General features: G+C 35.3%; 1 protein-coding gene across 1 annotated transcript in view; it reads left to right on the top strand.

Annotated features, from left to right (window-relative positions):
* The window catches only part of NETO1 (neuropilin and tolloid like 1), an 86,776-nt gene that overhangs the window by 58,345 nt on the left and 15,366 nt on the right, over positions 1-13,065 (top strand). The window contains exon 7 of the mRNA XM_060119092.1: positions 1,560-1,788. Coding sequence (XP_059975075.1) covers positions 1,560-1,788 — 229 coding nt within the window. The remainder of the gene's footprint in view (positions 1-1,559; positions 1,789-13,065) is intronic.

Here is a 13,065-nt window from a genome sequence, read left to right as displayed (position 1 = left end):
TGAGACAGATGCTGAAAAAATGAAGTTAATAAAGAAAACAGAATTTCCAATCAGTAGGTCATTACATGTGCATTCGTGCAAATTTTATGGAGTGAGTGCTTAACATATGTAACACATGGTGTAACACTAAGAATCAAATAAGTACACCACCACCCCAGCTTTTCAGGAACTCACAGTTTAGCAAAAGGTACATATAACCTGTAACTAAAGCTTAAAATATGTTCAAAATACTTTAGCACAAAGGGAGAATCATGCCGCTGTGGTTGGGGAGGGGGAGGACTGAACATTCTTTTTTAATATTATTATTATATAAGTTACAAGTGTACAGCATTATAATTTACCACCTGTGTACTCTACAGAGTGGTCACCACCACAGGTCTAGTTACCATCCATTCCCATACAGTTGACCCCTTTCACCTGTTTTGCTCACCCTCAACTCACTTCCCCTCTGGTAATAACTAACCTGTTTTTTCTATCTAAGAGTTTGATTTTTGTTTGTTTGTTTTATAGATTCCACATAGGTGTGAAATCATAGCATTTGTCTTTCTCCACCTGACTTACTTCATGTAGACATAATACCTTCAAGGTCCATCCATGTTGTCACAAGTGGCAGGGTTTTGTTCTTTTTAATGGCTGAGTAGTAGTCCATTATACATAAATATTTATCATTGGTTGAATTAATTGTTTGTGATTTTTAATGCACATTTGTGCAGAGTCAAATAATATCTGTTGCTCTTAAAACAGTATGTCTGAAGCAGTATAATATTGTGGAAGGATTATGGACTAGAGAGTTTGAAGGAACTTGTGTCTAATTTGCAATTTATACCATCCGAGTCTGCATTTCCTGAACATGACAATAAAATGTGCCAGTTTATAGAGTTGTTGGGAGTATTTAACAGTAATCTATAAAGTAGGTTATACATACGGTACTTTTTACTCATTAAGTGTTAATTTAATTTTTATGTATGTGGACTTAAAATACCTTGACTCTGTTATGGTGAGAATGATCATAGATTAGCTGTGCTTTTTAAAATATTCTGAACCTCAAAAATGAAGCAGCATAGTTATGTGAAATAATCTAAACAAAGTAAAATCAGAGACTGTCTTTTGAAACCATTTCTGGTTTTGTTTGATATTTGTACAAATTATTTATTTCCATACATCTTTGGAAGTAAATTGAAGCCACGGAACTATAACAAAAATGTATCAGGAATACTTAAAACACATTTGTGCTGATTAAAATGAAACAGTGTGTAAGTATGAAAACTAATAAATGATTCCAGATAAGTTATGAGAAGAAATAAGGATCATCTGTGTAAAAATACTCAGCTATGGGAAATGGTACATTTACCTAAAGAAAGGACAATAACATTTGAAAACAATTTTAAACACGAGTTGATCTGAGTCATACATCTTTACTTTCCACAGGGAAAAAATAATAAGATTGATTGCAATCAAGACTGTCTTGTGAGACAGAAAGAGAAAGGAAGTTCTGGTGCTCAGTGAACTACTTTCCTATATTCATTCTGGGAAAGTATCCTATCTTTGTTGTTTTACAGATCTACTTACGATTCTTGGACTATGAGATGCAGAATTCAAATGAATGCAAAAGGAATTTTGTGGCGGTGTATGACGGAAGCAGCTCCGTGGAGGATCTGAAAGCCAAGTTCTGCAGCACCGTGGCCAACGACGTCATGCTCCGTACAGGTCTCGGGGTCATCCGCATGTGGGCGGACGAGGGCAGTCGCAACAGCCGGTTTCAGATGCTCTTCACATCCTTTCAAGAACGTAAGAATCTCTGCACTTCACTGTTTATCCTTCAAATGTGTCAGATGATGCAAATCTCATAAACTGTTGATGGTGTTTTCTTCATGCAATTTGAGCACAGCAGGCTGAGCCTCAGTAATTGTTCACATCGCTGAGATTCTCTTTCCTTCACTTTGGTCCAGGGACAGGAGCGTTACGTATTACCTTTTGGTTACCTATATCAGCATATGCATCATAGCCTTGCTTAAGACACTTCACACTATTCAATTGGGAAATGATGAAGTTTGTTTGTCTTTTGTTTAGCTCTTACCAAGCTATGGAACTGAGGCAACAGCTTCCAATGAAGTTTAAGTCTTAAAAACCTGCATAGAAATATTTGGTAGGTTCTCTTTAGTAAGCTTCTCTTGCCGTCCCATTGATTTCAAATAGGTCTGTGACTACAGAGCTCCTATTAAAGTAGACAAAGAGGGAGAATTGCTTGGGAAGAGAGTAAATAGAAAAAGTTCCAGAAAATAGTTTAAACGGCTCAACGGATGACACCCAGAGTCATGGGCAAAGCACAGAAATTTTAGAAAATCATGTTCTATCAAATAATGAATTATATTAATAGATATATGTTTGAACTGTTCTTTAGAAGCTTTGAATAATTCATGTTTAATAAATTTATACAAATGAAAAATAAACCTAAGAAATTCAGCTTTAAGGAATCAGTACTTTACCATTTGAAACTATACATTTTTTTAAAACAGAAAAGACAAAATATTTTTGAAATGTCAAGGATTTCTCAGTGGTAGGCACAGCAGTCACTGTTTTTTCAATTCATAAACGTTAAATGTATTAAACGATTACTTTGTATCATAAATAAATAGTTTGGGCTTTAAGTTGCTCTTTAAGTACCCAGTTGGAGAATTCTAGGGCCCCAGAAGTACTGAATGTCACTCGGTCTTTCTAAATCTTGATACCATCACAGAGTATGTTAAATCTCCCACCCAAGATTATTGCAGATTTCAACAGCATGTTGCTATCTATGTCTTCATTTCAGGAGTTGATCAAAATGTTAGAACGAGTGCATCTTTATTTCAGCAAGGTATCTGGCCAAAAAACCCTCATCACTTTCTTGTTTAGAATTTGAAGAAATTCAGGCTATAAGATAGCACATTTGGTGTTTTCACCGATGATTGCTTTACCATATCTGGTCGATTGTGCCTTTGGTGAGGCACAGAGTGTACCTTATTCAATATTTTTGTCTGTCTTGGATAATCACAGATTGAGAACTTTCTAATTTAACACATATGGAAGTTCTAGTTAATATGTTAGTTGATATAATCAAGTTTTTAAAACTATCACAAAAATATACAATTTTTATCAAAGCTATGTCATAAAGTGTAGTAAGGATAAATTAAAATATGTATTCTTATGTTTCATATATCAAGTAAAGAAACTCTGACTCCTTCGGCTTCCTAAGGTTTTATTGCATTCAAACTCAACATAAGCCAATAATTTTTTAAATAATTGACAAAAAATATCTAATGCAGTATTGGCTTATATTAAGGAAAATGCAATAAGCAGCTCAAAGAAGATACTTCTGTAGGAAGCTGCACTGGTCAAAATGCAAATTGCATAGCCTGTTCTCTTCTGGGTGTTATTACTGAGAAGCAGAGTCATCAATTAGAAGAGGCTGACCAGGATGCAGAAGCATCTAGAATCATGGGAAAAGGGCAAAGGAGAAAGAATGTTTATCTTACAGATTTCTTTTTTTCAAAATGTGATAACTACCTTAGACTTAGGTGGGTGATATGGATTAATGTTTGAGAGGTAAGATTAATGTTTGTTAAATTAATTATAGGAAACTATTTGAGTGTAACTTAGGAAGAAGAAATGTCTAGATCATAGGAGCTGCAATATTCCAAAATTGAATGGGTTCCCACAGGGGATATTCCACAGAAGGATATATGAGAAAAGGGTTCTCATTGGGCATGAATGGTGTAGAGGAAATGTCTAGGTTGGATAGGGGAAAAGGAAGACTAGCTAACGTCTAAGGTCCCTTTTATCTCGAAGATTAAGACCTGTGAGACTTTAAAATTCTGCTTATATAAGAAATGGTGAGTTATATCATTAGAGATATTTTTGAGCTAAAAGACAGAGTTTTCATTCTGTAATTTAATGATATCTGGAAGTCATTCAAGTGGGTGAACTTTCAGTGACTAATCCAGAAGAAACAGGGTATTCTCCCTAAGAAAGCCACTTAGTGTTCCTACACAGTGGAAAGATGATCACTCTCATCTGAGTGAGTATTACGTAGCAGTTTCCATGATTATCTCATAAATTTACAGGAAGCTTTGACTGAAACAAATTTATCCTCTGTGTTATGTTGCCTATGCAGTTTTGTTATGATATTTTGTTTTTTCTGCCTTGACTAAAACTGTGCAGAATTCTACTATTACATGCCTACGATCAAAGTCAGCATGTGATGGAGTATATGGGTATAGACTAAGTATTTTTGCTTTGAAATCAAGGTATTCCCGATAAGAGATGAAAAGTTTCAAAACAACAGGGAGTACACTTCAATCAATTCTTTTATTCAGAAACGGGTGATTCTAATCTTTATTCCACATACACACACATATGGAATAAAGGTTAGAGATGTGAATCAATGACCAGCTTTTTCGTACTCAAATAATGAGAAACTACCTTGATATTTTTCTTGGTTCCTATGTTTATTGGATGATATCCCCAGTGCAGTGTTGAAAAGTGCTTAGGGCATAATCAACACTATTCTAATATCTGTCAAAACGTCTTATATTAGGACTATAGGATATTTTTAGCCGTTAGATAAGAGCTTAGAAGCCATCTATTTCTATCTCAAACATTTTATGAATTCAAACAGAAAAAGAAAAGACCCAGGGAAGTTAACTGACTTTCCCTGAATACCCTCAACACCATGCTTAATGATTTGAAAACAGCACGGAGGCAAGAATGTAAGACCTGACTAATGGATGCAAGTGGGAATATATTTTCAACTCATTTTATTTTTACATTTGTATCTGAATAAATTACAGTAAATGGAAAGGATGAGTGTATAAGAGAGAGGCGTAGAAATTCTTACTATGAGTCATCCCACTTTGAGGTTTTACAGGCACCTTAGAAGAATTTTAAGTCTGGATTAAATGCCAACATTTGCAACAATGAAAACTATCCTCTAATATAATGGGAGGAATATAAGATCACTGAATTGAGAAGTATTTACCTTCAAATGTGTCATGAGAAATAACATCTTCCCTAGATAGGTCCTATAAATATCATACTCCTGCCCCTACTGTCTTGCTAACTCTTCACCTCAGCCTTTTCTCAGCTCTGCCTGAGATTGCTGCCCTGATTAATGGTATCACACTGCTGTTGGCTGCTGTTAAAAAAATGTTTAGAACAACTTTGAAATCTATCAACTAGAGAACAAACAATCAATGTTATCACCAAATAGGCACTGTCTTACTTCATTAGATTATAGTCTTGTTAATACTTCAAATGGCATTTTGTACTCAGATTACTCAGAATGCTCAGTCCACTCTTAAATAATTTATACTGTGGAGATGAACACATATATGGGCACCCAAAAAAGACCTCAAATTTTTAGGTATTAGTTTTGGATAGTATTCTCTACGAAAGATGACTTATTTAAACTTTAAATATATTCTGAAATGAAGAGGAAAATGTATTAAGCACTGTGACTAATTTGCTTTCTTGGGTCAAAAATCAACAATTATGAGAGAGAATCAGGTTAGAAACACAGCTGAGGATAAAGAAGAATGAATCCAACTTGAGATAAAGATGGAATAGTTTGAATAATTCTCACATTGATATTGAAAGTATGCTATATTTTATTTTAGTGACTCAATTTAAGATTGCCTATAAGAATAGAGTTTTACACATTTGCATCATTTTTTATAAAGACATTGGTCTTGCTCTAAAAAATCATCTAAAATTTTTTAAATTGATTATGGTTAGTGTAATTTCAATGTTGAGCATACTTATACATGAAAATGCATGATCAATTATGATAGAACTGTATATTTAAGTATTGTATATGTATAATGGAGACATTAGTGAAATGTACCTCTTCACACTGAGTCACAAGCCAGATTTTCTGATCCAGCCTTTTCCTGAACACACCGTGAATTTGCAGTAACTAGAATGAATGAATACAATAGTAATATCTCATTGTGACTTCTGAAGTTCTACCTTCAGCTGTTCTTCGGCTCTTAATTTACACCATGATAAAATCTCAGTCACTTAATGCTTGATTAATGGGCAGCATATTTATGTTAAAAACAGACATGCAAGTAAAAAGAGATGAAAAGAAAATTGTTCATTTTAAAGATGTGGGAATAATGTTTACATTAATTTACTAACATGAGATTATGTATTTCGTTTCATATCAATTTTTTTATGGCAAAAGTCCATAGAATCTAAACCACAGATTTATTTACAGTAAAGAAATATATATATATACAGTAATATTTAATTTCAAAGAGAAGTTGAATTGAAGGATTCTGTAGAAGGCACAGAATCCTACAATATCATTTTGTAATTAAATTACATTCTACGGCAAAAGTTATTTTGCAGATGTAAATAAGGTCTTAGTCAATTGATTTTGAGTTCATCAAAAGGGAGATTGTCTTGGGTGGACCCGACCTCATCAGGTGAGCCCCCCAAAATAAGGTGAAGCATGAGTCAGAAAGACTGCTGGCCTGGAAGAAGAAAGCAAACAGGTATGTTGTGAACTGCCTGACTGTTACAGGGGTGAAATCTAGGAGCTGAGAACATCCCTAGCCATTGACCAGCAAGTAAATGGGGACCCCAGTTGTATAACTGCAGGGAACTGAATCCTACCAACAACCCGAATAAGCTAGGAAGACAACCCTGAGAATCAGATGAAAACCACAGCCCCAAACGATGCCTTGATTTCACCTTGTAAGAATCTAGCAAAGGATCCAGTACTTGGGCTTCTGAAATTATGTGATTAAAATTGGGGGTCATTTTAAGATATTAAAATTGGGGTGATTGTTATACAGCAATAGAAAACTATTGCAGATTTTGGTACTGTATGTGAGATGCTGTTATAACAAATACCTAATAGGTGGAGGCAGGTTTGGGATCAAGCAGTGACCATAGGTTGGTTGAATTTTGAGAATAATGATAGAAAAAGCCTAAATTGCCTCAGACAGGTGGTTAAAATATACCTGGACTTGGAGGGCTGCCAGTGGGGCTCAGATAGAAGTGAGGAGTATTTATTAGAAACTGTGGGGCTCAGATAGAAGTGAGGAGTATTTATTAGAAACTGGAGGAAGGGTGATCCTTGTTTTGTAGTGGCAGAAAGTGTAGCGAAATTGTGTCCTGCAGGGATGTCAGAAGGCAGACTCGTAAGTGACAAACATTGGCTCTATAACTAAGTAGATTACTGAGAAAAGTGGTGGAGGTATAGCCTGGTTTCTCTTGCTGCTTATAGTAACATGAGGAAGGGGAGAAATAAATCTAAAGAATTATTAAACTAAAAGGAATTAGGACTGGATGGTTTTTAAAGCCCCAGCTTCTCCTGGTGGCAAAGATGTTAAAAGTTAGAAATGACGCTGAAAATATGACAGAGAAAAAAGGCTGAATATGACTGTATAACCTTTGCTCAACCATCAGAAATACCAAAAGATCTCAGTGTTTAGTAACTAAAAGGCCCTTCAAAGAAGAGGTTAAATTTGAACCTTATAGATCCTCTAAGTCAAGCTAGAGGGTCTCCAGGAGGGGAAGGACAATGACCCTCAGCCATTACAGTGGTAACCAAGGGAGCAAAAGGATTCTCTCAGATACATTTATGGGTGGGGCATTTATTAAGAGAACAAAGCCCAGTGAATTTCAAGCAAGACCCACAAGGCTCTTGAGAAAATTATTTCAGCAGAAGCACTGTCGGCTTGGACTGAAAGGAAAGGAGAGAACCAAATGAAAACAGTTATCAGAACCCTAAAGCTCTAGTGGCCTGAAGCAGTCTGATACTACCACTCAGCTGCATATACATGTTACTTTTCATGAGAAAAGAAAGATGACTCAGGGAGCAGAACTGAGAGCCTGGAGAGCAAAGTCCACAGCTACAGAGGCATAGTCCTAGAACTGGAAATATAATCAAGAAAAATCCAGCATTTGCCCTGCTGGATTTCAAGACTGTTGTGGACCAGTGACTTGTATTTACTCTTCATTCTCCTTTGAATCAGAATCTCTGTAACTATTTTCTGATGCCTGTCTAAGCATTGTGTTGGGAGTTTGGGGAAGGTGGCTTGTCTCTTTGGTTTCATGGGTCCACATGGAGAGAAACTGTACCTCAGGAACTGAAGTCCAGACTTCTTCAAGGACTGCCCCCAGGAGGCTTGTCTGCACAATATTTAGGTGACTTAGATGGTGAGATTTCAGACTTGGAGCTGGTGAGATTTAGATGAGATTTTGGGCTTTGAGTTGATGCTGTAATAAAACAATACTCTTGGGAGTCTTGGGAAAGTATGAAAGTATGGGTTCATTTCTGGGCTCTCTATTCTGTTTCATTGATCTATGTGTCTGTTTTTGTGCCATACTGTTTCTATTACTGTAGTTTGTAGTATAGTCTGAAGTCAGGGAATGTGATACCCCCAGGTATATTCTTCTTTTCAAGAGTGCTTCGATTATTTGGGGTCTTTTGTGGTTCCATACAAATTTTAGAATCATTTGTTCTAGTTCTGTGAAAAATGCCATGGGTATTTTGACAGGAATTGCATTGAACCTGTATATTGCTTTAGGTAGGATGGACATTTTAACAATACTAATTCTTTCAATCCTTGAGCATGGTGTAGCTTTCCATTTGTGTCATCTTCAATTTCCTTCACCAATGTCTTCTAGTTTTCCAAGTACAGGTCTTTCACCTCCTTGGTTAAATTCATTCCTAGGTACTTTATTCATTTTGATGTAATTATAAATGGGATTGTTTTCTTAATATCTCTTTTGGATAGTTTGTTATTGATATATAGAAGTGTACCAGATATCCTGGTTGGTCTGACAATACTCAACAAATATTAATAATAATCTTTATGCCCTTTTAAAAGAAATTCTAAAGGTCAGGGATGGAAGAAGTCAGAGACATTATAAGCTGCAGCCAGTACTCCTGCTGGCCTTAAAAGAACACACTGCCACATTACAGAAAGGGCCATGTGACAAGAGAATGATGGTGGCCTTTAGGGGCTAAAAACATCCCCTAGTTGGCAGCCAGCAACAAAGCAGGAACCTCAGTTCTACAGCCACAAGAGACTGAATTCTTCCAACAGCCTGAATAAGCTTGAAAGAGGCCTCCATGCTCCAGATGAGAACCCAGTACAGCTGCCTCCTTGATTTAGCCTTGTGAGATCATAAAGAGAGACCTTACCCAACCCAGACTTCTGACCTGCATAGCTGGAGATATTAAGTGGGTTTCATTTTAAGCCCAAAAGTTTGTAATAATTTGTTACTCAGCAATAGAAAGCTGAAGCATATTTGTTGTAATGATGGGTAATTTTTAATAGAATGGATAACCCAAATGCAATCTATATATGTTCCTTAATATATTGATTAAATATATTAATAAATATATTATTATTTAGTAATGTATTACTCTTCCTAAATTTGGTAGTTCAAGACATGTGACAAGATAGAATTGTAGGCAGTATAAGAAAAATAATCACTCCAACATCAGCTTGACCCTAAAAGTTGAGCAACTACTACTGTTTTACCTAGTCATTGATAAGTTTTTGTTTTTATACTTCTTTGAGTTCCTCCATTCATTCTGTCGTTCCTTCAGTAAACAAGGAAGTGCCCAGGCACTGATGGCATGAAGATGAATAAGAGGTTTGCTCCTCTTGAGGTGCAGCCGCACTCATTCAAATTGAATTCAAGTGTGTAACTCACTTCAGAAAATGTTCCCTTGTATCTGGTGCTCTGTCCCTCCTGCCACACACTTTCTCATTTACTTCAGTAAATTACCCACTAAAACACTGTATTCTAAGAAGCCAAATTCTCTTCTTGTATAGTTTTTTTTTATAAATGTATTTATTTATTTATTTATTTTTGGGTATGTTGGGTCTTCGTTTCTGTGCAAGGGCTTTCTCTAGTTGCGGTGAGTGGGGGCCACTCTTCATCATGGTGCGTGGGCCTCTCACTGTCACGGCCTCTCTTGTTGCAGAGCACAGGCTCCAGATGTGCAGGCTCAGTAGTTGTGGCTCACAGGCCTAGTTGCTCCGTAGCATGTGGGGTCTTCCCAGACCAGGGCTCGAACCTGTGTCCCCTGCATTGGCAGGCAGATTCTCAACCACTGCGCCACCAGGGAAGCCCCCTGTATAGTTTTTTTTTCTCCAGCATTTGTTTATACTAGTAGGATCCTTACTCTTCTGTCACCATAATTGTTTATTATTTCACTCTTCAGTTTTATTATCTTATCCTTTCTTGTCTGGAACATGGTTTGGCCTTCCATGTGCCTCTTGTATAGCCAATTTGCATTCTGTCCTAGGTAGTGCAAATTCCCCATTTTGTAATGCACCAGTAAAATTACCATATCACTTCAATAAACTAAATTTAATGGCTCCTAGAGGGAAAAATATATATATAGATTTTAATTTGATTATTACTGTAAAAGTGCACAGAGGTCAGTAACACTCTGAGAAAATACACCAAAAAAAGGTGGATAATAATCAACTCACAACAATAATATTTAATTTTCCCTCTAGAAAAAATCTAGGCAAAACACATGTACAAGTTTGGGGTAAATGCTAAGATCAAAAGACATTATATTCTGTATGTATTTCAGCAAGGAAAGAAAATTGTAAGTGCTAGAGGGAGCAATGTGACCAATTACAACATAGATTTAAATGTAAATTGACATTTTATGAGTATAGATCTCCATGCCTCATCATTATGAATTGGTGTATTTTTAAAAGATTAAGACCACTTTATTAATACAGGGATTATTTACTTATATATGTCTTATAGCAGTGTAAATACCAGATGGCATAGATTTAAATATCAACAATACACAAAATATGATGGGGAAATTGCTGACTACATGTCAGGTTTGGGCATATCTCAATAAAGTAGACATAAAACACACTATGTTTAAGGGAACATATCACTATATACAAATATACAAAACTCAAGTTGTATCATTATTTAAATTTTTACATTTAATTTAAATTAAATTTAAATAAAAGGGAAAAGCTGAGCTGGAGGACAATTAGCAACATAAAGGTTAGGCAGTGGACAAATATTATTATCCTGTAAAGAGTACAGATTGTATGGTGTGTAATCTATAAAACCACTGAATCACTATGTTGTACACCTATAACTAATATAATATTGTAAGTCAACTATACTTAAAAAATAATAATAAATAAGCAACAATAAACAAAAAAAGAATACAGATTATATAAGACAATAAGAAAATGTTATATAGCAATAGAAAGTGGGGCAAATAAAGTAAACAGTTAATTCATAGAGAAGCATAAATGGCCTACTGGTATAGGAAACAAATACCTATTCATATTAGTAAACATAAAGACATAAATTTCAATAAGAATGAGACATCATTTTCATGTATCAAATTGTTTTAAAAAACTAGCAATGTTGAAATACCCAGTTTTGGAGATGGTGTGGTGAAATGAAAATTCATGTATGCTGGCAGGAAAATAAAAGTTTTCTTAATTTAGCACTATATATCAAAATTCTAAAACAGGTAAAAAACAAAAATAGGGTCTTACCTGTTAATCTAAAAAATGAATCTAAGAATAGGTACTAGCGATGAGAATGTTTAGAATCATTTAAAAAATGAAAATTGCTTAAATGGCTTGGTTAAATGGCTCTTGAAACATGCCTATATTCTTGTAACTGCTACAATGATGTGTTAGATGGATACTGACAATGAACTATATTAAAAAATAAAATTCTAAAAACAAGTGGCAAGCAAAACACATGTACATTACAAATATATTCTTTTAAACATGTGTGATAAATATTTAATATACAGTATCTATTATATATGTAATACATATGTGTAGGAGGCAGTGCAATTAACTGATTATTTTTAGGATGAGGCTTATTATCAGTATTTTATGATTTTTCTACAACAAAAAGTTGTTGTTTTAGTAAACATTTTAAAAGCAATACATATAATTTTGTACGACTTTCTGAAGGGATTTATTAAATCTAGGAAAACAAGATATATACTTTTTTTCTTTTTAAAATTTAAATATATTTGATTTACAATATTTTGTTAGTTTCAGGTGTACAGCAAAGTGATTCAGTTATATATATATATACATATTTTTTATCAGATTATTTTCCACTGTAGGTTATTACAAGATATCAAGTTATACATTATTTTCTTTATTGGGAAAATTAAGATTCATTTATGATTTCAGAAAATAATAATTGATCATTGGAGGTTTTGTTGGAGGGGTGATAATTATGCAACAGCTGAGGATACCACATTTCTGTCTCATAGCATACTCTTTTAGACTTAAGAGTCACTACAGCCTACGATAGAATTTCTCCACCATTTACCTTAAAGACACACTTAACTGAGGGCTGATTTACTGCATGGCAAATGCTGATGGTCAAGCCCACATTTCTGCAGGGTCCTTAGAACAGCAGAGGTAGAGTAACATCAGCCCTTTCTCTCACAGCAGGTGATATGAATAAATGTTTGCTCTGATATCTTAAGCTATGTAAATAATTAGAAAATGTTGCTCTTAACACAGTTCCCAGCTAATTGTGACTCACAAATTGTAAGGGTGTCCTGGTTCCAAACTGTTGCTCTTCAACCTCAGAGATCTCTTTCCTCCCTTTTCCCACTTCTGACCTTTCCTTCCCCATTTTGATATTGTGCAGCCATAGCTACATCTGTGGAACCTAGTGGGGCAGGTCTCTGATTACCCTGAGAAATCAGCTACGAGTTTTCCTATTGCTGCTGTAACAGATTACCACTAACTTAGTGCCTAAACCCACACAAACGTATTATTTGAAATAGGTTTCCCTGGGCTGAAACCATGGTGTCAACAAGGCCACCTTCTAGGGGAGCTCTAGGGAAGAATACATTCCCTCACCTATCCCAGTCTCTGGTTTCCTTCTATTCCTTCTTCAAAGCCAGCAAGGTATCATATCTCTTTTTGCTATGTTGTTAAATCATGTTCTGTCCCTTGGAGCTTCTAAATTCCTCTCATGAGGACGCCTTTGATTACACAGGCCCCTCCTGGATAATCCAGGCTAATC

This window comes from Mesoplodon densirostris, chromosome 15 (genome assembly GCF_025265405.1).
Source record: "Mesoplodon densirostris isolate mMesDen1 chromosome 15, mMesDen1 primary haplotype, whole genome shotgun sequence".
Classification (NCBI taxonomy): domain Eukaryota; kingdom Metazoa; phylum Chordata; class Mammalia; order Artiodactyla; family Ziphiidae; genus Mesoplodon; species Mesoplodon densirostris.
This window is presented reverse-complemented; position numbering and strand designations above follow the sequence as displayed.